General features: G+C 45.6%; 1 protein-coding gene across 2 annotated transcripts in view; it reads left to right on the top strand.

Annotated features, from left to right (window-relative positions):
- The window catches only part of LOC112263763 (dysbindin domain-containing protein 1), a 40,384-nt gene extending 13,069 nt beyond the window's left edge, over positions 1–27,315 (top strand). For both annotated transcript variants that reach the window (XM_024440329.2, XM_024440331.2), the window contains exons 3-4: positions 8,734–8,871; positions 26,168–27,315. In XM_024440329.2, coding sequence (XP_024296097.2) covers positions 8,734–8,871; positions 26,168–26,325 — 296 coding nt within the window. In that variant the 3' untranslated portion in view covers positions 26,326–27,315. The remainder of the gene's footprint in view (positions 1–8,733; positions 8,872–26,167) is intronic.
- Positions 27,316–27,777: the final 462 nt, after the last annotated feature.

The raw sequence follows: 27,777 nt of genomic DNA, 5'->3' as shown, positions 1-27,777 counted from the left end.
GATCATCGAGCAAGATGGGAAGAACTTGGACCAGCTACAACCCCACCTAATGTTCTCAATCCGAGAAGTACCCCAATCCTTAACTGGGTTTTCCCCGTTCAAACTCCTCTATGGGAGGAGGCCAAGCGGCCTACTGGACCTCGCCAAGGATGTGTGGGAAGCCCAACCGACCCCCCTTACGCAGTGTGGTAGAGCACGTGGAGATGATGCGGGAGCGGATGACAGCCATATGGCCAGTCGTGAGGGAACATATGGAGAAGGCTCAACACGCCCAAGCCCAGGTCTACAACCGGGGAGCCCAGCCCCGAGAATTCCAGGTGGTAGACAGGGTGTTGGTCTTGATCCCCACGGCCGAAAGTAAGTTCCTTGGCAACATGGCACGGACCATATGAGGTGATCGAGAAGCTGGGACCTGTCAATTACCGTGTACGGCAACCGGGGAGATGGAAACCCCAACAGATTTACCACGTGAACCTGTTGAAGAAGTGGCACGAGAGGACAGCCTTGGCCGTGTTATGGTCGGGACCCAGGACGCCAACGGTACCAGTGGACGTCCCGAGCAATGAGGACCTCGATCCGGCACAGAAGCAAGTGCTCAGGGAGCTCGTCGATCGGAACACGGCGGTTTTCTCAGAGAAGCCGGGCCGCACGACCCTCATTGAACACCACATCCGTACCCAGCCCGGGGAAACAGTACGAAAGAGGCCATGTCGGATTCCGGATGCCGGAAGGGAGGGCATGAAACAGGAAGTGGAGGCTATGCTGAGGATAGGGGTTGTGGAAGAGTCCCACAGTGCATGGTGCAGCCCCATCGTGTTGGTGCCCAAACCGGACGGTAGCCTCTGCTTCTGTAACGATTTCCGGGGGGTGAACGACATCAGCTTGTTCAACGCATATTCCATGCTGAGGGTGGACGACCTCATCGAACGATTGGGAAAAGCCCGGTACATCAGCCCCCTTGACCTGACTAAAGGTTATTGGCAGGTACTGTTGGCAGCCTCCACCTGGGAGAAGACGGCATTTTCGACACCAGACGGGTTGTATCAGTACCGGGTGCTCCCGTTCGGTCTCCACGGAGCCCCGCCCACCTTCCAATGGCTCCATGTGAATCCGATAACTCGGACGTTGCACTGATGACCGTCCCCTCCCCGACAGAGCTAAGGGAGCTAAGGTGGCATACAGCAGGTCAGCCACCAGGGGGAGACTCGTCGAGGTGACGAGGGGGGTGACAACCTTTGCTAGTTGAGTGCTTCGACCCCACCAGCAGTACGCAGCGGCACATCCGGATGATATAATCATCCACAGCCAAGGATGGGAAGAGCACCTGACGCTTCTCCAGGCGGTGCTGGACGCACTCAGACAAGCCGGGTTGACTGCAAACCCCAAGAAATGCATGCTAGTGTTTGAGGAAGTGGAGTACCTGGGGTATTTGATCGGACGGGGGAACGTCAAGCCCCAGGAGAGGAAGGTTCACGCAGTGCGTGACTGGCCCCTTCCACGCACCAAGACACAGGTCAAGTCCTTCCTGGGACTTGCAGGATACTATAGCCGGTTTATCCCCAACTTTACAGCTATAGCTTCCCCCCTCACCGATCTAACCAGGGCCCGCCTCCCGAAAACAGTGAAATGGACGGAGGAGACAGAAGCTGCGTTCAACAGTCTGAAGGAAGCGCTGTTCTCCCATCCGATTCTCGTAACGCCCGGTTTCCAGGTGCAGATGGTGGTCCAGACAGACACATGTGATACTGGACTAGGGGCCATTCTGTCCCAGATACACAATGGGGAGGAGCATCCCATCATGTACATCAGCCGAAAGCTGATGCCTAGGGAAAAGAAATACTCTATTGTGGTGAAAGAGTGTCTAGCGGTGAACTGGGCGCTAGACACTCTCAAGTATTACCTGCTAGGTACCCACTTCACCCTGGTCTCGGACCATGCTCCCCTGGTCTGGATGGCCAGGGGAAAGGACACAAACGATTGGGTCACCAGGTGGTTCTTGTCCCTTCAATGCTTCTCTTTTTCTGTTGTGCACAGGTCAGGGGCGAAGCATTGAAACGCGGATGCCCTATCAAGAAGGGAGACAGACGTTGCACTGATGACCGTCCCCTCCCCGACAGAGCTAAGGGAGCTAAGGTGGCATACAGCAGGTCAGCCACCAGGGGGAGACCCGTCCAGGTGACGAGGGGGGTGACAACCTTTGCTAGTGTTATGGAAGAATCAGTTGATTTGAGACATGTATGAAGTGTTTTGGTAGTTTTAGTGCATTTTGCAACTGATGTGCCAAGCTAAAAGTTGGTTTGAAGAACTGTGTGAAGAGTTTTGAAAAAGTGACTTAAGTATTGAGAAATCGGTCCTAGCGATTGTAAAAAAAACTGCATTACGGTCGTGTCCAATTCAATTCCCTGTGTACTGTGTTTGCGCTAGGCTAGTCAAACCATTTCACATCATTATATCTAATTGACCTTATAAGCCAATGTCATCCACGCTGGTAAATATTGCTACATTAATGCACGTTACAACCAGCTAAATACTAAAGATTGTTTACAGAGATGGGCTTTTTTTGGTGCAGTGCATCTGAAGAATGGTAAATGGATAGGGTTGATTAATAATAATATATTTGTTTTATATAGAGCTTTTCAAACAATCATGTTTAAAAAGAATATAAAAAATTATTCAGGGAGCTGGCAGTTCATGGAGCGCTTCATCAGGCAGAATCTGTCTCTGAAGTTCACAGCTCCTCCTCCTCTGTAGGTAGGCTGGAACAGATCCACCACCAAAAAGTGTAGCACTCACCTGGATGTAAGCACCTGAGTAACCACCACACCTCAGCAGTAATCAGTGTCATGACGTTGGCCTGAGGGGTAGGTTTATGACAGTCATAAATACCTCTTCCCCCCTTTTTCCTCTCTCTACCCTACTGATGTTACATTTTCAAAACCCTTGGTTAACATAGAGATTTTGGGAACATCAGAAGGTGGGGGGAAATTAACTATATTCTGGTAATCCGACCAACGGAATACATGCAGTGGTACTTAATGAATATGATGTCAGTTCGGTTGTCATCTGAGACATTCTCATCAATGATAAGATGACATAAACTCTACAGTGGAAAGTCTACACATCAGAGTTATCGTAATTGGAATTCACATGGAATTGTTGTTCAATTTAAATGTTTGAATATGAAATTATTCGTGATGGGATGAAATGTGATTTTAGCTTCTAAAATGTGAGATTTGGGTTTTCATAAGCTAGGGCTCTGCTCAATCAGTGGCCCGCCCCTGTGAAGGGACATGTGCTTTAAAACTTTTCAAACACGCCCTCCTCTGCCTTCCTATATAAAGCCTTGACGATAATATAACCTCCTGTTCCGAGGATGTGAGGATGAAGGTCCTATGTCAGAATGGTTCAGATAATAACTACAGAACGAAGCCAACATCAGCGTGAGCTTTGGTTGCGAATGGTATGAACTTTGAACTCTTATTCACTACAGAAGTGATACCTCCTAGCCATTGTGGTAGCAACAGCAGATGCAAATTAGGGTTGGGAAGGAACAGACAGAGTATCCCGTCTATCACCCAACGACATTACTACAACGTATCCAATTGACAACCAGAGACATTCTTCAAAGGACTCGGTTGGGCAACACGGCTTTCCATCTACCACCAACCTACCGAAGCGCAGCTCAGAGTAAATATTTATTGCATTTTCCTTTTCCGAATGGTCGGTAATTGAGAATGCATAAGATACTGTATTTACAATAGCACAGCTTCTTCCCTTTGTTCCTCAGTCTTCCCGCTCTTTCACTCAAACCCAGCACCTTTTCTATTGTGTAACAAGCTGTCATATCTGTTCCGCCCACTAGGGACGTTTTCCTTTATGACGTAATTTGTAATCAAGTTATGATTTAATTATGTGTATGTGTAATTCTGTGTGATTAGTTAGGTATTTAGTAAATAAATAATTAAACCCAATTTTTGTATTGCTGATTCAACTTGTGAGCCAGGTTTCGTGCAGATAACCAAGAATGTACAACTTTCAGATGAGACTGAATTAAGATGACAATTAATATTGACTGCTATTGATGTAAAATATTACTAGGTCTTTAAGAGTTTATTCGGAAGATAACAGCTCTATAAATATTATTTTGTAGTGCCCGACTCTCTAGTTAATTACATTTACATGATTAGCTCAATCAGGTAATATTAATTACGGAGAAATTATTTTATAGAATAGCATGTCATATCACTTAATCCAGCATAGCCAAAGACACGACATCAGCAACAGCCTCCTACGAGGCGAGCCTCTGTCATACCCTCACACCACAGTCTACATCCTACAGGAAGCCAGGTGGAACAAACAGCCGGTGAATCATTCAAATTTAGATTAGCTAAGTGAACCAAGCAGGCCTGTAGAGATTTGCTCTAAGGGAGGAAACAACTAGCACACCATGGAGACAGAGCTCTTGACATCCCATAATGCTAATCAGGCCTTTATCACTGCATATGGTTCAGCTGATGCTGTGGAGTTCAGTTAACCCCTCAGATACACACTGACTGACCCACAGTCTCCCCATTTGTACAGAGATCTGTACAGCAGGCTAGCCCAACGCCCTAGGGAGGTAGAAGTTGCCCTTAACCAAAGATCGAGGATCAGCTTAACCTCCCCAAATCCTGGCCTTCACAGATCAGTGTCTAGTGGCAACTTCCTCCCATCCAGTGAGGGAGGAGTAGTGCAAAGGGGCAGCCTGAGCCTCCCACGTGGTTAAATGAGTGGCTCATTAAGCGAAGGTGAGACAGGAGTGTCTGCTTCTCTGTCTCCGATCCTCTACGGCTGCAGTTGTCTCATTAGAAGACTTCAAACAACAGCGGAATGTCAACCCACAATATCTTTACCTTCCTCTCCTCTCAACTCTCTCCTCACTGGCGTTCCTCTCATCTTTACTGTGTCCCACTCCTTCTCCTCTCCTCTCTCGTTCCACTTGTCCCCTCACATCTCCTCTCATGGGAGCTAGTGTCTGGAACACACAGGCAGATGTAATCCATATTTATACTGTCTGTGGACAGGTCTGGTACAGAGGAACAAGACAATAGAGATTGTGTGTGGATTTTATATTGTACTTTTCAGCAAGTACTGTACAAAATGTCTCTTGTTGTAGACGTGTGTTATTGTGAGTAGCAAGGTATCCCAGGCAAAGCAAGGTCACCACTCACTGTAAGAGCCAAAGGTGTACAGAGTAGAGGTTGACCGATTATGATTTTTCAACGCCGATACCGATACCGATTATTGGAGGACCGATAAAGCCGATACCGATTAATTGGCCGATTTTTTCCAGTTTGTAATAATGACAATTACAACAATACTGAATGAACACTTATTTTAACTTAATACATCAATAAAATCAATTTAGCCTCAAGTAAATAATGAAACATGTTCAATTTGGTTTAAATAATGCAAAAACAAAGTGTTGGAGAAGAAAGTAAAAGTGCAATATGTGCTGTGTAAGAAAGCTAACGATTCAGTTCCTTGCTCAGAACATGAGAACATATGAAAGCTGGTGGTTCCTTTTAACATGAGTCTTCAATATTCCCAGGTAAGAAGTTTTAGGTTGTAGTTATTATAGGAATTATCAGACTATTTGCCTCTATAGCAATTTTTGTATTTCATTAACCTTTGACGATTAGATGTTCTTATAGGCACTTTGCTATTGCCAGTGTAACAGTATAGCTTCCGTCCCTCTCATCGCTGCTCCCTGGGCTCGAACCAGCAACACAATGACAACAGCCACCATCGAAGCAGCGTTACCCATGCAGAGCAAGGGGAACAACTACTAGAAGGCTCAGAGCGAGTGACGTTTGAAATGCTATTAGCGCGCGCTAACTAGCTAGCCATTTCACTTCGGTTACACCAGCCTCATCTCGGGAGTTGATAGGCTTGAAGTCATAAACAGCGCAATGCTTGACGCACAACGAAGAGCTGCTGGCAAAACGCACGAAAGTGCTGTTTGAATGAATGATTACGCGCCTGCTTCTGCCTACCACCGCTCAGTCAGATACTTAGATACTTGTATGCTTGTATACTCAGTCAGATTATATGCAACGCAGGACACGCTAGATAATATCTAGTAATATCATCAACCATGTGTAGTTAACTAGTGATTATGATTGATAGTTTTTTATAAGATAAGTTTAATGCTAGCTAGCAACTTACCTTGGCTTACTGCATTCGTTATTGCGTTGGACTAGTTAACTGCAAGATTGGATCCCGAGCTGACACGGTGAAAATCTGTCGTTCTGCCCCTGAACGAGGCAGTTAACCCACTGTTCCTAGGCCGTCGTTGAAAATAAGAATGTGTTCTTAACTGACTTGCCTAGTTAAATAAAGGTATAAAAAAAATATTTAAAAAAAATCGGAGCCCAAAATGACCGATTTCCGATTGTTATGAAAACTTGAAATCGGCCCTAATTAATCGGTCATTCCGATTAATCGGTCGACCTCTAGTACAGAGTTGGCAAACCATCATTCAGTGACAATAATACTATAATCCACAGAAGGGCTTACCAGGAAGAACTTCCAAAATCAAGGCGGAAAGGAGTTGGAGCAGAGAATGATTTATTTGAGCTTGTTTTAATCCATTGTCAGGACAATTGTAGAATTCAATTGTCTAGGAACTTCTGGCACCCAATGAAATTCTCTGTCTCAAATCGTCAGTGTAACTCTGCCCATGTCTCCTCACAATGGGTGAAATACAGCAGAGCCACCACCAGGATTATGATTTTGCATGGTTATCAACTCTCTCTGACTTATAATAATATGGTTAAAGGTTTTTATCTTCTTGAATCAATGTCTGCGCTATATTTATCAGGAAAGTGAGAGAACAGTGAGAGAATGGGGCTGTGCAGCTGCGGAACAAAGGAGCGTTGAGGAGAGGGCTGTGATCCACCCTGTGGCAGTATACTGCCTGGCTGGTAGAGAGAAATTAGCTGGGAAACGGTATCCTTAAAAACCATCCACCCCCGCTCTCTCTCTACACTCAGACACACAGCTATATACATCCATTCACAAGCCAAAAATACTGGAAAAGTGTTCACAGAGATACGCCTCCACAGCACATACATAAACACACACACATACATGAAGTACATATAGTCCCTTACTATTAACACCACATAGAGCACACGGTCAGCCGTTATGCCTCACCCATGATCACTAAAGAATGCCAGCTCCACCCAGCCCAAAGCATTGTGTCAGACAAGCATGGGACTGTAACACTCCATAGATGCTTAGCAAAGCATGAGTGACGCAAATATACATTTTTAACTGCCATACTGCATGAATGCTGCCAGTGTGGAATGTTGGGACTGTCATGCTCTTATTTTAACGTGAATAAAAACAGTACATGTTAACGGCACAGTCGTGCCGCTCTGGTGTATCAATAGACATTGGAGCAGGGTCTGGTGTATCAATAGACATTGGAGCAGGGTCTGGTGTATCAATAGACATTGGAGCAGGGTCTGGGGTATCAATAGACATTGGAGCAGGGTCTGGGGTATCAATAGACATTGGAGCAGGGTCTGGGGTATCAATAGACATTGGAGCAGGGTCTGGGGTATCAATAGACATTGGAGCAGGGTCTGGGGTATCAATAGACATTGGAGCAGGGTCTGGGGTATCAATAGACATTGGAGCAGGGTCTGGGGTATCAATAGACATTGGAGCAGGGTCTGGTGTATCAATAGACATTGGAGCAGGGTCTGGTGTATCAATAGACATTGGAGCAGGGTCTGGGGTATCAATAGACATTGGAGCAGGGTCTGGTGTATCAATAGACATTGGAGCAGGGTCTGGGGTATCAATAGACATTGGACATTGGGGTATCAATAGACATTGGGCTGGGTCTGGGGTATCAATAGACATTGGAGCAGGGTCTGGGGTATCAATAGACATTGGAGCAGGGTCTGGGGTATCAATAGACATTGGAGCAGGGTCTGGTATCAATAGACATTGGAGCAGGGTCTGGTGTATCAATAGACATTGGAGCAGGGTCTGGGGTATCAATAGACATTGGAGCAGGGTCTGGTGTATCAATAGACATTGGAGCAGGGTCTGGTGTATCAATAGACATTGGAGCAGGGTCTGGGGTATCAATAGACATTGGAGCAGGGTCTGGTGTATCAATAGACATTGGAGCAGGGTCTGGGGTATCAATAGACATTGGAGCAGGGTCTGGTGTATCAATAGACATTGGAGCAGGGTCTGGTGTATCAATAGACATTGGAGCAGGGTCTGGTGTATCAATAGACATTGGAGCAGGGTCTGGTGTATCAATAGACATTGGAGCATGGTCTGGTGTATCAATAGACATTGGAGCAGGGTCCGGTGTATCAATAGACATTGGAGCAGGGTCTGGTGTATCAATAGACATTGGAGCAGGGTCTGGTGTATCAATAGACATTGGAGCAGGGTCTGGTGTATCAATAGACATTGACAAAAACAACATGAGAGATAACTTCCATACCAGGGGTACTGAGAATGAGGGTCAGGAGGGTGTGGAGGGTTGTGTATGTGTGTGTGGGGGAGGGGGTGTTCTGGGTGAGTTGTGTAGACAGCATTGAGTTGTAGTGAGATACTACACATCTACTGGGTTATTATTGAGTTTATCATAAAACCCACCAGCTGCTCCATATCAGTCCATAACTATGACCTTACTAATTTCCTCTCTCTCTGACCCTGCAGAGCCTCTGAGCAGCGTGTCCTCCCTAGAGGTGCACTTTGACCTCCTGGACCTGACAGAGCTCACCGACATGTCTGACCAGGAGCTGGCTGAGGTGTTCGCTGACTCTGATGAGGAGAACCACAACGAGTCCCCAGCAGGTAGGACCATTTTCAGATACTCAAGATACTCAGATGGCCGCCTCGCTTCGCGTTCCTAGGAAACTATGCAGTATTTTTTTTAATTTTATGTGTTATTTCTTACATTGTTACCCAAGGAAATCTTAGGTTTTATTACATACAGTCGGGAGGAACTATTGGATATAAGAGCAACGTCAACTCACCAACATTACGACCAGGAATACGACTTTCCCAAAGCGGAGCCTCTGTTTGGTCCACCACCCAGGACAATAGATCGGATCACAGCCGGCGATCCAAAACAACGGAGCCGCAGAAGGGGCAGACGGAGCGATCTCCTTGTCAGGCTCCGTAGACGGGCACATCGTGCACCGCTCCCGAGCATACTACTCGCCAATGTCCAGTCTCTGACAACAAGGTATTACAAAATCCGAGCAAGGGTTGCCTTCCAGAGAGATATCAGAGATTGTAACATTCTTTGTTTCACTGAAACATGGCTCACAAACATCTCTCTGGTAAGAAGAAGGGCGGGGGTGTATGCCTTATGATTAACGAGACGTGGTGTGATCATAACAACATACAGGAACTCAAGTCCTTTTTTCACCTGACGTAAAATTCCTTACAATCAAATGCTGACTGCATTATCTACCAAGAGTATTCTCTTTGATCATAATCACAGTCGTGTATACCCCCCCCCCTCCCCCCCAAGCAGACACATCGACGGCCCTGAAAGAACTTCATTTGACTTTATGTAAACTGGAAACCACATATCCTGAGGGAGCATTTATTGTAGCTGGGGATTTTAACAAGGATAATCTGAAAACAAGGCTCCCTAAATTTTATCAGTATATCGAATGCGCGACCCGGGCTGGCAAAACCCTGGATCATTGTTATTCTAACTTCCGCAACGCGTATAAAGCCCTACCCCGCCCTCCTTTCGGGAAAATCTGACCACGACTGCATTTTGTTGCCCCCAGCCTATAGACAGAAACTAAAACAGGAAGCGCCCGTGCTCAGGTCTGTTAAACGCTGGTCCGACCAATCGGATTCCACGCTTCAAGATTTCTTCGATCATGTGGACTGGAATATGTTCCGCATAGCGTCGGACAATAACATTGATGAATACGCTGATTTGGTGAGTGAGTTTATTAGCAAGTGCATCGGTGATGTTGTACCCAGAGCGTCTATTAAAACATTCCCCAACCAGAAACCGTGGATTGATGGCAGCACTTGCGCAAAACTGAAAGCGGGAACCACTGCTTTTAATCAGGGCAAGGTGACCTGAAACATGACCGAATACAAACAGTGTAGCTATTCCCTCTGCAAGGCAATCAAACAAGCTAAGCGTCAGTATAGAGACAAAGTAGAGTCACAATTCAACAGCTCAGACACGAGAGGTATGTGGCAGGGTCTACAGTCAATCACGGACTACAAAAGGAAAACCAGCCCCATCGTGGACCACGATGTCTTGCTACCAGACAAACTAAACAACTTCTTGCTCGCTTTGAGGACAATACAGTGCCACTGATACGGCCCGCTACCAAAACCTGCTGGCTCTCCTTCACTGCAGCCAACGTGAGTAAGACATTTAAACGTGTTAATCCTCGCAAGGCTGCAGCCCCAGACGGCATCCCCAGCCACGTCCTCAGAGCATGCGCAGACCAGCTGGCTGGTGTGTTTACGGACATATTCAATCAATCCTTATCCCAGTCTGGTGTTCCCACATGCTTCAAGAGGGCCACCATTGTTCCTGTTCCCAAGAAAGCTACGGTAACTGAGCTAAATGACTATCACCCCGTAGCACTCACTTCCATCATCATGAAGTGCTTTGAGAGACTAGTCAAGGATCATATCACCTCCAACCTACCTGACACCCTAGACCCACTCCAATTTGCTTACCACACCAATAGGTCCACAGACGCAATCACAATCACACTGCACACTGCCCTATCCCATCTGGACAAGAGGAATACCTATGTAAGAATGCTGTTCATTGACTACAGCTCAGCATTTAACACCATAGTACCCTCCAAACTCATCATCAAGCTCGAGACCCTGGGTCTCCACCCCGCCCTGTGCAACTGGGTCCTGGACTTCCTGACGGGTCACCCCCAGGTGGTGAGGGTAGGTAACAACATCTCCACCCCGCTGATCCTCTACACTGGGGCCCCACAAGGGGGCTTTCTCAGCCCTCTCCTGTACTCCCTGTCAACCATGACTGCGTGGCCATGCACGCCTCCAACTCAATCATCAAGTTTGCAGAAGACACTACAGTGGTGGGCTTGATTACCAACAACGACGAGACGGCCTACAGGGAGGAGGTGAGGGCCCTCGGAGTCTGGTGTCAGGAAAATAACCTCACACTCAATGTCAACAAAACAAAGGAGATGATCATGGACTTCAGGAAACAGCAGAGGGAGCAGCCCCCTATCCACATCGACGGGACAGTAGTGGAGAAGGTGGAAAGTTTTAAGTTCCTCGGCGTACACATCACGGACAAACTGAAATGGTCCACCCACACAGACAGCGTGGTGAAGAAGGCACAGCAGCGCCTCTTCAACCTTACAGATGCACAATCGAGAGCATCCTGTCGGGCTGTATCACCACTTGGTACGGCAACTGCTCCGCCCACAACCGTAAGGCTCTCCAGAGGGTAGTGAGGTCTGCACAACGCATCACCGGGGGGAAACTACCTGCCCTCCAGGACACCTACACCACCCGATGTCACAGGAAGGCAAAAAAGATCATCAAGGACAACAACCACCCAAGCCACTGCCTGTTCACCCCGCTATCATCCAGAAGGTGAGATCAGTACAGGTGCATCAAAGCTGGGACCGAGAGACTGAAAAACAGCATCTATCTCAAGGCCATCAGACTGTTAAACAGCCATCACTAACATTGAGTGACTGCTGCCAAAATACTGACTCATCTCTAGCCACTTTAATAATGAAAAAATGTATGTAATGAATGTATCACTAGCCACTTTAAACAATGTCACTTTATATAATGTTTACATACCCTACATTACTCATCTCATATGTATATATTGTACTCTGTACCATCTCCTGCATCTTGCCTATGCTGTTTGGTCATCGCTCATTCATATATTTTTATGTCCATATTCTTATTCCTTCCTTTACACTTGTGTGTACAAGGTAGTTGTTGTGAAATTGTTAGGTTAGATTACTTGTTAGATATTACTGCATGGTCGGAACTAGAAACACAAGAATTTCGCTACACTCGCATTAACATCTGCTAACCATGTGTATGTGACAAATAAAATGTGATGAATCATTCTTGATTAATCATTCTTTTTAAACCTTTATTTAACTAGGCAAGTCCATTAAGAACAAATTCTTATTCTTATAACAAATTCTTATTTATAATTGCAGCCTAGCCTAGTGGGTTAACTTCCTTGTTCAGGGGCAGAATGTCAGATTTTTACCTTGGGTAGTGATCTAGCAACCTTTCGGTTACTTAACCAACGCTCTAACCACTAGGCTACCAGCCGCCCAATTCATTAACCATTGAATGGTTGATTTGGTGGATTTGACAACCCTCTTGTTCTCCAACCAAGACGACCCTAGTGTGATGGACTGGCTTAAACATGGTCTTTGTTCGCCTTGAGAGAACCATTACCCAAATTGAATTTCCTCCTACTTTGGTTGAACACAGTTGGATGTTAGAGTGTATGTTTTGCTCTCTGCAGGAGACAAAACAGAAACACTATCTCTGTTTACTCTGTTCTCCCTCTAAAAACTCTGTCCACTAGACAGACTTATTTACATATCACCCCATTCTGTAGCATACGACCCCATTACATCAAAATCTAAATGGTTTAGGTGATCACAAATGTGTGTGTGTGTGTGTGTGCAGAGGGTCTGTAGAGCAATGAGCACTCTAATAAAAAGCTTACAATTGTGTTCTCTTTGGCTGCAGGGAAAAGGACACATGGGAGAACCCAATAAAACTTCAGCAGCACATTGGATTGAACATTCCTCTGAATTCTTACTGTAATTCAAGCAGTTCTCTATATTTTGTGATAATGACCAATATACAGTATATTCCTGTTATGCGTCTCTGGGAGATTCTCATTTCAGTTTGTGTCCATGTCAATGTTGATAGTTATTGGTACCAGATCCCAGGCTGGTTGTCTGATACAGCACAATAGACTACTGTAGCATAGCGCTAATTAGCATTAGTTAGAGGGGAGTCTGATTAACCTGTGATCAGGGATGCGTCCGGGCCCAGCAAACCGCCCTCCTCACAACCAGAGGAAACAGGAAATCCATCCCATGTATTACTTATGATCCATAGCCCCATGTTTCCTGCTGAGAGGGAGAACGATCCTCAAAGAGCTCCACATCATCACTCCATTCAGCTGCTTTACGCTCACACTCTCACCTCATCTCTATTAAGAAGAGATATGCGTGACTTGGGAACGGTACTAAGATGTTTGCTTTACAATACACCTGTTCTACACTCATATACGTTCTCAGCATGGGGAACCACAGAGAGCTATGTTCAGCTCTGTGTGCGGGATATTAAAATAACCTTACAAAGGTGCACTTTAAGAAATACAGCAATCTTGCTTAGACATCACCCACGCTCCTGCTCCTTACCCCCAGGGTTGAACCGTGCCAATTTATCACATTACTCCCCATAAAAAGGCATTGCGTTGCTCCCTTGTCTGACCTTAGCCCGTAAGTCAGGGGTTCCAAACCTTTTTGGCCCATGACCACATTTTGATACTGAAAGATTTTCGTGACCCCAAACAAGTATTTTTGATTGTCTTCTCAACTCACCATCACATACTTTTCATGTGGGGCTATGACAGTCAACTGCAAATTAGTCTGACATAATGTATCTTATCTCACCACCACTAATGACATGGTTGTACTTTGTGCATGTGGCGTCGGAGCTTCTCAAAGTCCGGGGACACGTTCGATAGTGCGCACCTCATATTTGCTGTCACATCCAACCTGGACCGATATTTGGTTTTAATGCAGACGAGAGCACTGAATGCAGCTTCATACAGATATAAGCTGGCAAAGGGTACCACGAGTTTCATGGTGCTTTTAAGACAACTGGGAACTCAGTCAAATAATGATGTCAGTGATCTTCAGGTCAGAAAGTCGGAGCTATAAGAGGCCCCGAGTTCCAGAGTTGGAATTCCGAGTTGGATGACTGTTCAAAACTATTTTTTCCAGTCGGAGCTCATTTTTTTCAGAGTTCCCAGTTCTCTTGAATGCACTGAAGTCGGAAGTCAGAAATTGCTGAGTTCCCAGTTCCTAGTTGTGTTGAACGCGGCATTAATGTCAGAGGGAGACGGCAGAGTATTCCCTTAGAGTCAGGAACCAAAACTGCTCCGTAGTGATCTGTGAATGACAGCTAAATCAGCTATTCGATTTCACCCACCAGCATGTCAATTGAGCCAAGATCACAGTCAAATGGATTGGGAAGTAGGTGCCAAAGTGCTCTTCTAAGCGTTGGAGGTGAGCAGTCATCACTCGTGTGGGATACTTACTGATGCTGTTTTCTGTTAGAAACATGCACAGCCGAGGGAAGTGGGCATGGTTCACTTTTGAATGACTCTCTCCAATAAGAATCCTTTCCTCTGAACCCACTGATTCGGTCACTCATCTGTAGGTTTTTGTATTTTCCCTGCATGCTTGCGTTCAGTTTCCCAAATACGTCTGTTACATAGGCAAGGAGACACATTTTATTTTCTTTACACAGAAAGTCAACCAAGTCTGTTTTTTTTAACATCCATTGTGAATGACAACAGTTCCTCTCTTAATGCAAAGAATCTTTCCAACACTCCCCCTTGATAACCACCAAGCCTTGGTGTGAAATAGAACATTGTCTCCAGATAATTTTGCCAATAGGCGTGAGCGCAGTGGATGTGGTTTGATATCATTTACAATGAAAGTTACCTGCTGCAGTATATCTCTGAGTTCTGTAATCAGCTTTTTTGCCCCCAATTGCTCTCGGTGTGTCATACAATGCGTCCTTATGGCAGAGGGAGACATTCATGACTAGAGTGTGACGGCCTGCCTGTCGTCCCGCCATAGACGGAGCCCCATCTGTGCAAAAGCCCAACATTTGATCCCATGGAATCTGTTTTTCATCAATATAGCCACACAGCACACTGAACATCCCCTGTGCTCTTTCATGCTCGGGAATCGTGAGACAGAACAATATGTCCTCGTGAATAGCATCCCCCAGCATGTATAGCGAACAAAATTCATGCGTGGGCATCTTGGCCCTCGCAGCTAACGTTCATTTGGAGAGCATAAACTGGGAAGATTTTGAGTCGTTCAGTCCGAGTTTCCTCTTGATTGCTAGAGATAGCATAAATTATTTTTTTAACAGTGTTTTCTGACAAAGGTATTGATGTGAGTTTCTGTGCCTCTGTCTCCCCACACATTGTTTTCACCATATCAATAGCGGCCGGTAATTTCAACGTCTCTGCAACAGTGTGTGGTTTCATAGTATAGCGGGCCTAGTCACTCACCATGGGAATGATTCAAGTGCATCGGTGAAGTGCAGCCTTTCCCATATTCTAAGGGAACTCTCTAGTTGACTTTAATATTTGAATAATTTCCATTTCAATTTTTAAGGTTAACCACATTTCAAGACGATGTTATAATATATACATATATATATACTTGCCAGGATTTTGGAAATTCTCCAGCGACCCTATTTTCATTCCAGCTTGGGAACCACTGCCCTAAGTGCATGCATGTATCTACACAGCCTTAATCCCCAGTGACCCCCAGTGCTTTAATCACTGCATTGTGCTGTACCCCATAACCTCCTCTTAGATTAATCCCACTGAGGAGGAGGAGGCACCTGACTAGGTAGATCAGTGTGCTGGGGACCCCTAGTGACAGAGAGAGGCAGGAGGCAGAGAGGAGAGAGGGAGAGGGAGTATTAAAAAGAGAGAGGGAGGCAGAGAGGAGAGAGGGAGAGGGAGTATTAAAAAGAGAGAGGGAGAGGGAGTATTAAAAAGAGAGAGGGAGAGGGAGTATTAAAAAGAGAGAGGGAGAGGGAGTATTAAAAAGAGAGAGGGAGAGGGAGTATTAAAAAGAGAGAGGGAGGGAGAGGGGAGTATTAAAAGAGAGAGGGAGGGAGAGAGGAGAGAGGGAGAGGGAGTATTAAAAAGAGAGAGGGAGGGGAGTATTAAAAAGAGAGAGGGAGAGGGAGTATTAAAAAGAGAGAGGGAGAGGGAGTATTAAAAAGAGAGAGGGAGAGGGAGTATTAAAAAGAGAGAGGGAGAGGGAGTATTAAAAAGAGAGAGGGAGAGGGAGTATTAAAAAGAGAGAGGGAGAGGGAGTATTAAAAAGAGAGAGGGAGAGGGAGTATTAAAAAGAGAGAGGGAGGGAGAAAGGGAGAAACATGAAAGAGAAATACATGAGAGGTGGTGATTCCCTCTCCACCGCAGCAAAGGTTTCCCATTTCTCCACAAGAGACTGATGGCTCCCTGAGTTCCAGTGAATATGCCAGATATCCTGGTCCTGACGGCAGGACCTCACCACAGGGCTCGTATAAACCCACCACAGCTGCTGCTACCGGAGCACCACAGCCATAAAACTCACAGGGAGAACAACAGACTGTCCCCATATCCCCAGCCATCTAGCTATATCCTCTGATATAGTGCAGCAGTTTTACTGACGAATCGGACATTAAAAAGCCCAGCAGGAGAAATAAGCAGCGTTGTGTGATGACCATAATCTCACTCAGTGGGGTGATACTGTCGAGGAGGTCAGGGACCGTGCGGAGATTTTCGGTGTCGTATTAAGACCTATGGCTGGTGAAAGGGAGTCAGGACTAGTGTACTAAGATAGAAGAGTGGTGGTAAATGTGATCAGAACACCAATAATATTGTCTCAATGTGTAATACAGACCCTGATAAAAGTGTTTATTTTCACATCCATACAGTGCATTCAGAAAGTATTCAGACCCCTTGACCTGTTCCATATTTGTTTGTCACAGCCTTACTCTAAAATGGATTAAACTATTTTTTTCTTCATCAATCTACACACAATGTCCCATAATGACGAAGTGAAAACAGGTTTTTAGAAATGTTTGCAAATGTATGTAAAAAAAGAAGAAGACGGAAATACCTTATTTACATAAGTATTCAGACTCTTTCCTATGAGACTCCGAAATTGAGCTCAGGTGCATCCTGAGTCCATTGATTATCCTTGAGACATTTCTACAACTTGATTGGAGTCCACCTGTGGTAAATAAAAATCTGATTTGACATGATTTGGAAAGGCACACACCTGTCTATATAAGGTCGCACAGTTGATAGTGCATGTCAGAGCAAAACCAAGACACGAGGTCGAAGGAATTGTCCATAGAGCTCCGAGACAGGATTGTGTCGAGGCACAGATCTGGGGAAGGGTACCCCAAAAAATTGCAGCATTGAAGGTCCCCAAGAACAGCGTGGCTTCCATCATTCTTAAATGGAAGACGTTTGGACACCAAGACTCTTCCTAGAGCTGGCTGCCCGGCCAAACTGAGCAATCGGTAAAGAAGGGTCTTGGTCAGGGAGGTAACCAAGAACCCGATGGTCATTCTGACAGAGCTCCAGAGTTCCTTTGTGGAGAGAGAATAACCTTCTAAAAGGACAAACATCTCTGCAATCAGGCCTTTATGGTAGAATGGTCAGATGGAAGCCACTCCTCAGTGAAAGGCACATGACAGCCCACTTGGAGTTTGCCAAAAGGCATCTAAAGGACTCTCAGACCATGAGAAACAAGATTCTCTGCTCTGATGAAACCAAAATTGAACTGCAAGCATCACATCTGGGGGAAACCTGGCACCATCCCTACAATGAAGCATGGTGGTGGCAGGTGTTTTTCAGTGGCAGGGATCGAGAGAAAGATGAACGGAGCAAAATACAGAGAGATCCTTGATGAAAACATACTCCAGAACACTCAGTACCTCAGACTGGGGAGAAGGTTCACCTTCCAACAGGACAACAACCCTAAGCACACATACAAGACAACGCAGGAGCGGCTTCGGGACAAGTCTCTGAATGTCCTTGAGTGGCCCAGTCAGAACCCGGACTTGAACCCGATTGAACATCTCTGGAGAGACCTGAAAATAGCTGTGCAGCGACACTCCCCATCCAATCTGACAGAGCTTGAGAGGAGCTGCAGAGAAGAATGGGAGAAACTCCCCAAATACAGGTGTGCCATGCTTGTAGCATCATACCCAAGAAGACCCGGGCTGTAAACGGTGCCAAAGGTGCTTCAACAAAGTATTGAGTAAAGGGTCTGAATACTTATTTGAAGGTGATATACAGTGCCTTGCGAAAGTATTCGGCCCCCTTGAACTTTGCGACCTTTTGCCACATTTCAGGCTTCAAACATAAAGATATAAAACTGTATTTTTTTTGTGAAGAATCAACAACAAGTGGGACACAATCATGAAGTGGAACGACATTTATTGGATATTTCAAACCTTTTTAACAAATCAAAAACTGAAAAATTGGGCGTGCAAAATTATTCAGCCCCTTTACTTTCAGTGCAGCAAACTCTCTCCAGAAGTTCAGTGAGGATCTCTGAATGATCCAATGTTGACCTAAATGACTAATGATGATAAATACAATCCACCTGTGTGTAATCAAGTCTCCGTATAAATGCACCTGCACTGTGATAGTCTCAAAGGTCAGTTAAAAGCGCAGAGAGCATCATGAAGAACAAGGAACACACCAGGCAGGTCCGAGATACTGTTGTGAAGAAGTTTAAAGCCGGATTTGGATACAAAAAGATTTCCCAAGCTTTAAACATCCCAAGGAGCACTGTGCAAACGATAATATTGAAATGGAAGGAGTATCAGACCACTGCAAATCTACCAAGACCTGGCCGTCCCTCTAAACTTTCAACTCATACAAGGAGAAGACTGATCAGAGATGCAGCCAAGAGGCCCATGATCACTCTGGATGAACTGCAGTGATCTACAGCTGAGATGGGAGACTCTGTCCATAGGACAACAATCAGTCGTATATTGCACAAATCTGGCCTTTATGGAAGAGTGGCAAGAAGAAAGCCATTTCTTAAAGTTATCCATAAAAAGTGTCGTTTAAAGTTTGCCACAAGCCACCTGGGAGACACACCAAACATGTGGAAGAAGGTGCTCTGGTCAGATGAAACCAAAATGGAACTTTTTGGCAACAATGCAAAACGTTATGTTTGGCGTAAAAGCAACACAGCTCATCACCCTGAACACACCATCCCCACTGTCAAACATGGTGGTGGCAGCATCATGGTTTGGGCCTGCTTTTCTTCAGCAGGGACAGGGAAGATGGTAAAAATTGATGGGAAGATGGATGGAGCCAAATACAGGACCATTCTGGAAGAAAACCTGATGGAGTCTGCAAAAGACCTGAGACTGGGACGGAGATTTGTCTTCCAACAAGACAATGATCCAAAACATAAAGCAAAATCTACAATGGAATGGTTCAAAAATAAACATATCCAGGTGTTAGAATGGCCAAGTCAAAGTCCAGACCTGAATCCAATCGAGAATCTGTGGAAAGAACTGAAAACTGCTGTTCACAAATGCTCTCCATCCAACCTCACTGAGCTCGAGCTGTTTTGCAAGGAGGAATGGGAAAGAATGTCAGTCTCTCGATGTGCAAAACTGATAGAGACATACCCCAAGCGACTTACAGCTGTAATCGCAGCAAAAGGTGGCGCTACAAAGTATTAACTTAAGGGGGCTGAATAATTTTGCACGCCCAATTTTTCAGTTTTTGATTTGTTAAAAAAGTTTGAAATATCCAATAAATGTCGTTCCACTTCATGATTGTGTCCCACTTGTTGTTGATTCTTCACAAAAAATACAGTTTTATATCTTTATGTTTGAAGCCTGAAATGTGGCAAAAGGTCGCAAAGTTCAAGGGGGCCGAATACTTTCGCAAGGCACTGTACCTGTTTTTGCTTTGTCATTATGGGGTATTGTGTGTAGATTTATGAGGGGGAAACTATTGAGTCCATTTTAGAATTAGGCAGTAATGTAACAAAATGTGGAAAAAGTCAGGGTGTCTGAATACTTTCCGAATGCACAGTAACCGTATGTACGCCCCTTTACATTATGTTGAATTGGATAAAGTTGATCTTCCTCCACTGTGCTCTATCTGCATTCAGTAGATGTATGCTGGTATGCTGGTTTGCATCTTATCTTTATTGCCAAGTATCTTGAAGTGCTTTGTCATTGCCTGGTGTTCTCTATTTCCCACTCATAGATTAGACAGTGACACTCTGGGGATCTCTGACTCACTCCAGCAGTGGCACACTGTGCTCAAATAAGAGTATGTTTTGCATTCGGACTCAAGACGGGATACAGAGATACACATACCCATGCAAACACACACATACTCATACACTCACACACACATGCATGACTAATGACTAAAGCTGCTCTCCAGTGTCCAGGCCAGACTATCCAGACTGTACAGTCTCTAGAGGAGCCATAGTCAAGAACAGGCTCTCTTCTCCAGCAGTGTCTCTCTCTCTCTGGCTGCCTCAGTAGTGAGAATAGTGAGAGTGGGATAATACCTCCAGGTGAAAATCAGATCAGGCTGAGGCTGGTGTATAGATGACCTTGTGTGATAGATGACAGAACCACAGGGCCAGGTGTTCTGCCCAGTGGGGATTCTACTGCCACTGGACTGGACATACATCAGCTGTGAGTGTATGTGTGTGTGTGTCTGTTCATGTGTATATGAGAAAGAGTTGTTTATCAGGGGTTACTGTTACCTTACCCAGGGAGGACTTAGGACACATCTCAGCTGTGAGATCCAGCTGTTCTGTTACTTCCTTGTTATATCTGTGTTCCCTTAAAGCTCCTTCAGTATCACCACCTGCTCTAATGATAAATAACAAGCTCAGTAGCCAGAGGTATAGAGTGTATTGCAGTGAAGGAAGAAGGTGGCTTGCTTGTACAGTAAATGTATTGTCTAACTGCTTATCAAGGTGAAAGGATCTAAACACCTTGACATGGCTATATGAAGGGAATGTATGGGTGGATAATGTGCATAATATGTATATAGACTGTAGTCTGTAAAGGTAGAGTGGCTGGATATTCCATAGGAGTGTGTTATGAACCTAGGTCAGTAGGCGGGCGGGAGTTAGTTCAGTCAGTGTAAAGCCGTGGGAAAAAGGAGAGGGTGAGTTGGGGGTAAGAGCAGATTGGCTGGGGAAAAGCGAGATGAGGAGAAGGTGAGGGAGGGTGTTGGGGAAGAGGGTGAATGGAGGGTTAGTCAAAGGTAAAAGGAGAGAGGGGAGGAAGAGGAGGGGAAGGCCAGGGGAGAGAGTGGGATAGTGAGATTGGGTTGTGTGGGAAACGGAAGGGGAGGAGGAAAGGAAGATAGGGGAGGCTGAGGGAGTTCACTCTGAATGGAGTCCTGAATTATTCACTGTTCTCAGCTGGATACAAGGCCAGGACTCTCCTGAGCTGTAGATACTGTTATCATCATCAGGCCTAAACAAACTGACTACACATTTACACATTATTTATGTATTCATCTTATTTTCTTCTGTTTTCCTTCTCTTTCCTTTCCTTTCTTTTCTTTCCATTTAATTTCCTCTCCTCTCCTCTCCTCTCCTCTCCTCTCCTCTCCTCTCCTCTCCTCTCCTCTCCTCTCCTCTCCTCTCCTCTCCTCTCCTCTCCTCTCCTCTCCTCTCCTCTCCCTCTCCTCTCCTCTCCTCTCCTCTCCTCTCCTCTCCAACTGTATATTGGACAGACAGGGGTAATGAAAGCTGTGTGGGCACTTATGTTTTGGACACCTGCCAGTCAGGACAGCCCAGGGATCAGAGTTGGCAGATGAGATGTTCAGGAGAAATGGAGGGGATGGGGGGGATGAGGAGGAGATGGAGGGATGAAGGCCAGAGAGGGTTAGTGGAGTGAGGGAGGACCAGAGGAGAAAGGGAGGACAATAAATTAGATTATCTAAATGTGTACAGCTGCATTGGTAGGCCCCCACCCAATCTCACCCCTCTGTACAGTCAGTATCTGCATCTGTTCTGTGTATGTGAAATAGACAGATAACAAGAGATGACATACCAGATCTCAACAGAGACTATTATGACCATAATCACCTCAGAAACAGGCTATTTAAACTACAAACCCCAGGATCACTTTCACCACATTAAAGCCCATTTGAGAGAGGAGGAGTGAGGCAGTAGGATGGAGTTGCCCCTAGACACTGATACAGTATATGGTGCATTTTGTGTTCCCCCCCCCCAATGGTTAAGATTAGTATAGGGGGAGGGAAAGCTGATCCCAGATCTGTGTGGGAGTGAGTCATCTCCTCTGCAGTGTTCTCCAGGAGAGCCCAGGCTCTGACAGTCACACCCTGTGATGACACAGGAGGACAGAGGGAGGACACTGCAGCTCTGTCACCACTTTACCAGAGACAGTCACTGGCTAGGTGGTCTCATTGCCATATACAGTAGCATATACCCTTCTGCTGCCTTCAAATCTACTACCATCGAAGGGGGATGGGCAACGCATGGAGAAGGGGCTTGGTGATGTTCTCAGATCAATCCAATCTGTGTGTTTTGATGCTGTGGCTCCTCAGTGTTAACAAGGCAGGTTGAAGCTTTCCAAGCAGACAAAAATAACACAATTACCCACTATACTGTAGCAGCAGCTGTGGGCAAGACTGGGGGAAAACATTTCCATTCAGGGTAACTGTAGTAGTCTTGCTCATAAATCTTTAGGAGTCCACTCGGGCCTCTGAAAGGACTGCACAAAGAGGGGCCCCATAACTGATGTCCCAGTCCCAACATGAAACACACACATTCGCACGCACGCACACACACACACACACACACACACACACACACACACACACACACACACACAGTAACCAGGTGTAACATACACGGTACAGACAGCGTGTTGGCACCATACTGGCATTGTGCTCCCCTGTGGTTTAAGAGCCTTTGTAGGGCGCAGGCTGGTATTTTCTGTGGACTTTGTTTTCACAGCAACACACTGGTTGTGGAATCTGTTTGAGCCAACAGCACAGAAGGGCTTCTTAGAAAGAGAGGTTTATTACAGCTAGACACTGCAGACATGGTAGCTAGGAGGGAGGGAGGGAGGGAGGCATGCAGGGAAGCAGGCAGGGAGACAGGCAGGGAAGCAGGCAGGGAGACAGGCAGGGAGGCAGGGAGGGAGACAGGCAGGAAGGCAGGGAGGGAAGCAGGCAGGGAGACAGGGAGGGAAGCAGGCAGGGAGACAGGCAGGGAGGCAGGGAGGGAGACACTACAAGGATGTGATAGAAGAGGGGGGTGCCTTTGTGGGCTGATGGTGGACTGAGTTAAGGAAATTGGATTATGATTGTTCTTGATATTTGTTCTGAACTAAATGGGAGGACCCTCAAGGGAGTTGGTTATGAGTAGGTCCTGAGCAATAGGGTAAGGTGTGGTCAGTGGTCCTGATAGGAAGGTCTGAGGGTAAGGGATGTTAAATGAGAGATAGAAACAGGTGTGTGTTTGTGGGGTGAGAGTCTCATCCTCTGATCCGTCTCTGTCAGAACCCTGCAAGGAGAAGAGGAGGCTTCTCCTGCATCCATATTCATAGAGCTGTCAATCACAAAACACTGACCAGGGATGGGCTGACTCATACTGCGACTATAGCATTCTAGTCACACACAGACATAGACAAGGACACAGATGCATGGTAGAGATGCAGAGACACATCATGAAAGTAGGGACATACACACACAAGGATCAGCGGTGGCAGATACAAAGTTTAATTAACAAGCACTCACTCAAACAGAGCCTTTCAGGATGCTGAGGAGTCTCTTGTCCCTCCCATTAAAATCCAATGGAGACACCATCAATCTTCAGGGATCAATACCATCAATGTTGTGTGTGTGTGTGTGTGTGTGTGTGTGTGTGTGTGTGTGTGTGTGTGTGTGTGTGTGTGTGTGTGTGTGTGTGTGTGTGTGTGTGTGTGTGTGTTGTTTGCATGTTTTCATGTGTACCCTTGTGTGAACATACATCACTGCTGGTTGATCTATTGTTACAGCATTTCACTTATGGAGAGTGAGAGCTGGGACTTGCCTTTTCATTAGACAGTAATTGCATTGATATGTGTGCAGTAAAGGTTAGAAAGTGTGCCCGGCTACACCTATTAATCCTGTGATCTCTGTGGTAGTGTACAGTGAACAGCACCACCAAGTGGTGTAAAGAGACAGGGGCATATGAAATAAAGATGCACTTTCTACGACCAATATTCGTGTGAACCTGCTTGACACGGGTCCCTTCTGTGCACTCAAGGACATGCAGATGAACACATATGAGGGGGGGATTGATTCAAGATTAAAGAGAGTGGGGAGATGGACACAAAGAAAGAGAGGTACAGGGAGAGATACAGAGAAAGAAAAGGGTATAGTAAGGGAAAGGGAGAGAGAGAGAGAGAGAGAGAGAGAGAGAGAGAGAGGGGAGAGATTCATTAAGTGCAGCAACCTATTTGCCAAAACATTTCACAAACACATTCCTCTGATGTCATCACCTCCTAGCCTCATCACCTAAATACCAATCAGCTTCTCATTTCTACTCACCCTAGTTGTTAGCGAACCAATCATATTCTCTATCCATGATATCACCACTCCACAAAACTGAAGTACAATCTCTGTTTAGCATGCTGATGGCTATAGACCAAAGAGACACTGGAGAGCTGTGTAGTGGTTCTGAGAACTGAAGAACAAACAGACAGGCACGATGAATGGTGGAGTTCTGCTGCCTCGAGACACCGAAAAATAAGTGTGAGACAAATGTCTGTGACAGCTAAAACAAGCAGCCATTGTGAGCATAATGAACTGGAGAAAACAGCCAGCAGGCTAAATGCAGCTGATGATTGGAGGAGAGGTGACCATGTGACTGTTTTAGATCAATAACAATGACATGAGATGAGAAGCAGAGAGACATCAAACTAAAATGATCTATCATCTACTACACACGTAGGCACGCGCACGCGCTTACACACGCACACACACGCACAGAGCTTCTAGTTTTCTAAACTCCTCCATTTCTCTTGGGATTCGGTGTCCTTGAGACACATACATGTATAGGCTACACATTAACATACACTAACGCATACTCAGTTCACTGCACACGGCCTCTCTGACAGAGTACTTCAAAGTTTCATCTGCCTCTATATTCAGAGCAACTCTATCATGCTGTAAGAATCCCAGAGGAATAGGTCATGTGGAGCTGCATAAACTAATTTATATTCTGTACTTTACTGTGTTTGCTATTTTTGGAGAACCTTGGGAAAACATGGTTGACTGAAGTGGCATAGAGAAAGGAAGCTTTTAGAGGCATTAGGTGACTTCAGGGAGTTGACAGTCCCTGCTGACTTGATTCACTTTGTTAAATGAGTTACAGTATGGTGACCATTGGGGGAGATAGCAGGTAGACTAGTGGTTAAGAGCGTTCCACAGGGATGCTGGCCCATGTTGACTCCAATGCTTCTCCCAGTTGTGTCCATTTGGCTGGATTTCCTTTGGTGGTGGACCATTCTTGATACACACGGGAAACTGTTGAGCATGAAATACCCAGCTGCTTTGCAGTACTTGACACACTCAAAGCAGTGCGCCTGGCACCTACTACCATATCCTGTTCAAAGGCACTTACATATTTGGTCTTGCCCATTCACCCTCTAAATGGCACATATGCCCCTGAACAGGCAGTTAACCCACTGTTCCTAGGCCGTCATTGAAAATAAGAATTTGTTCTTAACTGACTTGCCTAGTTAAATAAAGGTAAAATAAAATAAATAAAAAATATACACAATCCATGTCTTAATTGTCTCAAGGCTTAAAAATATTTGATATTTATTTAACCTGTCTCCTCCCCTTCACCTACATAGATTGAAGTGGATTTAACAAGGAATAACAATAAGGGATCATAACTTTCACCTGGATTCACCTGGTCAGTCTATGTCTTTGAAATGTTCCTAATGTTTTGTCCACTCAGTGTATACTGTGTGCTATACATGTGACAGACAGGAAGTTGTGGAAACTTAATCCAGGGCCTCTGGGTTACGTGGTCAGCATGTTTGAGCTGTATAGAGCGGTTCACAACATACATGTCCCAGAGTCTGTTTTCTTTCCATAAAAATATCAGGATACGTGAGAGGCGTGCACTTTGACCTCACCTTGCCTGTACATGAGTTTTATGTGTGTGGTTAAGAGACGTGCATGTCTGTATGTGTGTGATCCATAACTTACCTCCTCTCATCACATGTATGTGCATAGCTTGACCCTTCTCCTCATTATCATCCCCAGGCCACCACCAGCCACCCCTGCCCAGAGGAGGCTACATGCGCTCCCCCTCGTGGACCCGTTGCAGCAAGGCTGAGCCCCCCAGGGAGAGGAAGCACCACAGTGACTCCGACACCACCGCAGGGCCCTTAATGAAGCTGGAGAGGCCTAAGCAGCCCTGAGAGCCCACGGGTCTGGCCCGGAAAGAGAGAGGCCCAGAGCGGACACACCGAGAGCGGGCACAGAGACCACACCAACTGCCCCAACCCCTGGTCCGGGCACTGAAACAACCATGGTGCTGAAGACACTACAGACAGACTGAGCTCTCGATGCTGTGCACTGTATTATAAACTTAACATGAAACGACGGCTGTGAGTGAAATACACACAGACACAGATGCAAACACACAAAATGACACATGGATATCTGCAAAACCACACACACGTACACACACATGCTATTTATTGTGTTTTCCATGCAAGGGGTTCCTCTGGCACAAACACTGGAGGGCCAGTGTGATTTCTGAGGCTTTGTTTGGGGTGAACATCAGGGTATAAGGCTGTCCCAGTGTGGGGAGAATGCTTGGCTAAAAGCCTCCCTATCCCTGCAGCATCTTAGGGGTGGGAGAGGGGGCTTGGAGGGGTGGGACGGACCCTGAAATCTGTGACAAACTCGGCTACAAAATATCATGTGGCGAAGTTAACGAGAATACCCACTCCAGTCAAATAAAAGACTGGAATATGGATGTCATTATGCGATAGTACAGCAGGCAATCTGGAAGTCTTCTTTGTAATTAGAATAAGAGTCCAACCTGAATCTATTGCACAATGTTCTTCCTTAAAGTGCCAGGGCCATCTGCTCTCTGAATTACTCTCTTTAGGCTTTCTGTAGGTTGTAACTAACAGGAGGCAATGGGCAGTGTTTCAGTGGGGCCACTCTCCATCGCTCTCTTTTCTTTCCATCCTCTCCCTCTCTCTCTTCTTCTACCTCTCTCTACCTGAGAGGAAACCGGTGTGGCCACAGTAAACTAAATGTATTTGCAGATATGATATGAGATACAACAGCAGCCCTTCTCACCAACATTACATTCAACACTGTGGATCTTGTCCTTTGCCAAACCAAGTGATGTGGGGATGAGTGGTGAAAAAAATAAAGAATTTCATGCAAACAAAGTGAACTTTCTTTGTGGGTGATTTTTGCATTAGAGCACTAACCAAACATTGTGCAGCTGTAGGTTGTCTGATAGGGTATTATGAACAGCAGTCTGAGCCTTTCATTATTTATGCTCAACAGACCAAACAAACAAACTCTCGGATTCCTGCCAGGAACACTGTGGAGGAAGAAAACCCAGCATCAGCAACATGAAAACAGTTCAATTGAAACCACATTGAAATACTTCAGAGTACACACTTAATCACACAGTGGACAGAGAAGTATTGAATAGCAATAATGTTTAAACGGTCAAAGGAATAACCTTAATTTACCCTCGTCACCTTTGCCAAAATCAATGGGATCTGGCAGCTCTGTAGAGGTTTAAAATGTCTGCTTTTTAAATGGTGACTGCAGGTTCCTAACTGAGCAGATAGAGGGCAGAACAGAATAAAGTGGGGAATGCAGATGGACTTACAGTATAC

The sequence above is a fragment of the Oncorhynchus tshawytscha genome, unplaced genomic scaffold (assembly GCF_018296145.1).
Source record: "Oncorhynchus tshawytscha isolate Ot180627B unplaced genomic scaffold, Otsh_v2.0 Un_scaffold_4_pilon_pilon, whole genome shotgun sequence".
NCBI lineage: Eukaryota > Metazoa > Chordata > Actinopteri > Salmoniformes > Salmonidae > Oncorhynchus > Oncorhynchus tshawytscha.
Note: the sequence above shows the minus strand (reverse complement) of the source record. Positions and strands in the feature narration are given on the sequence as shown.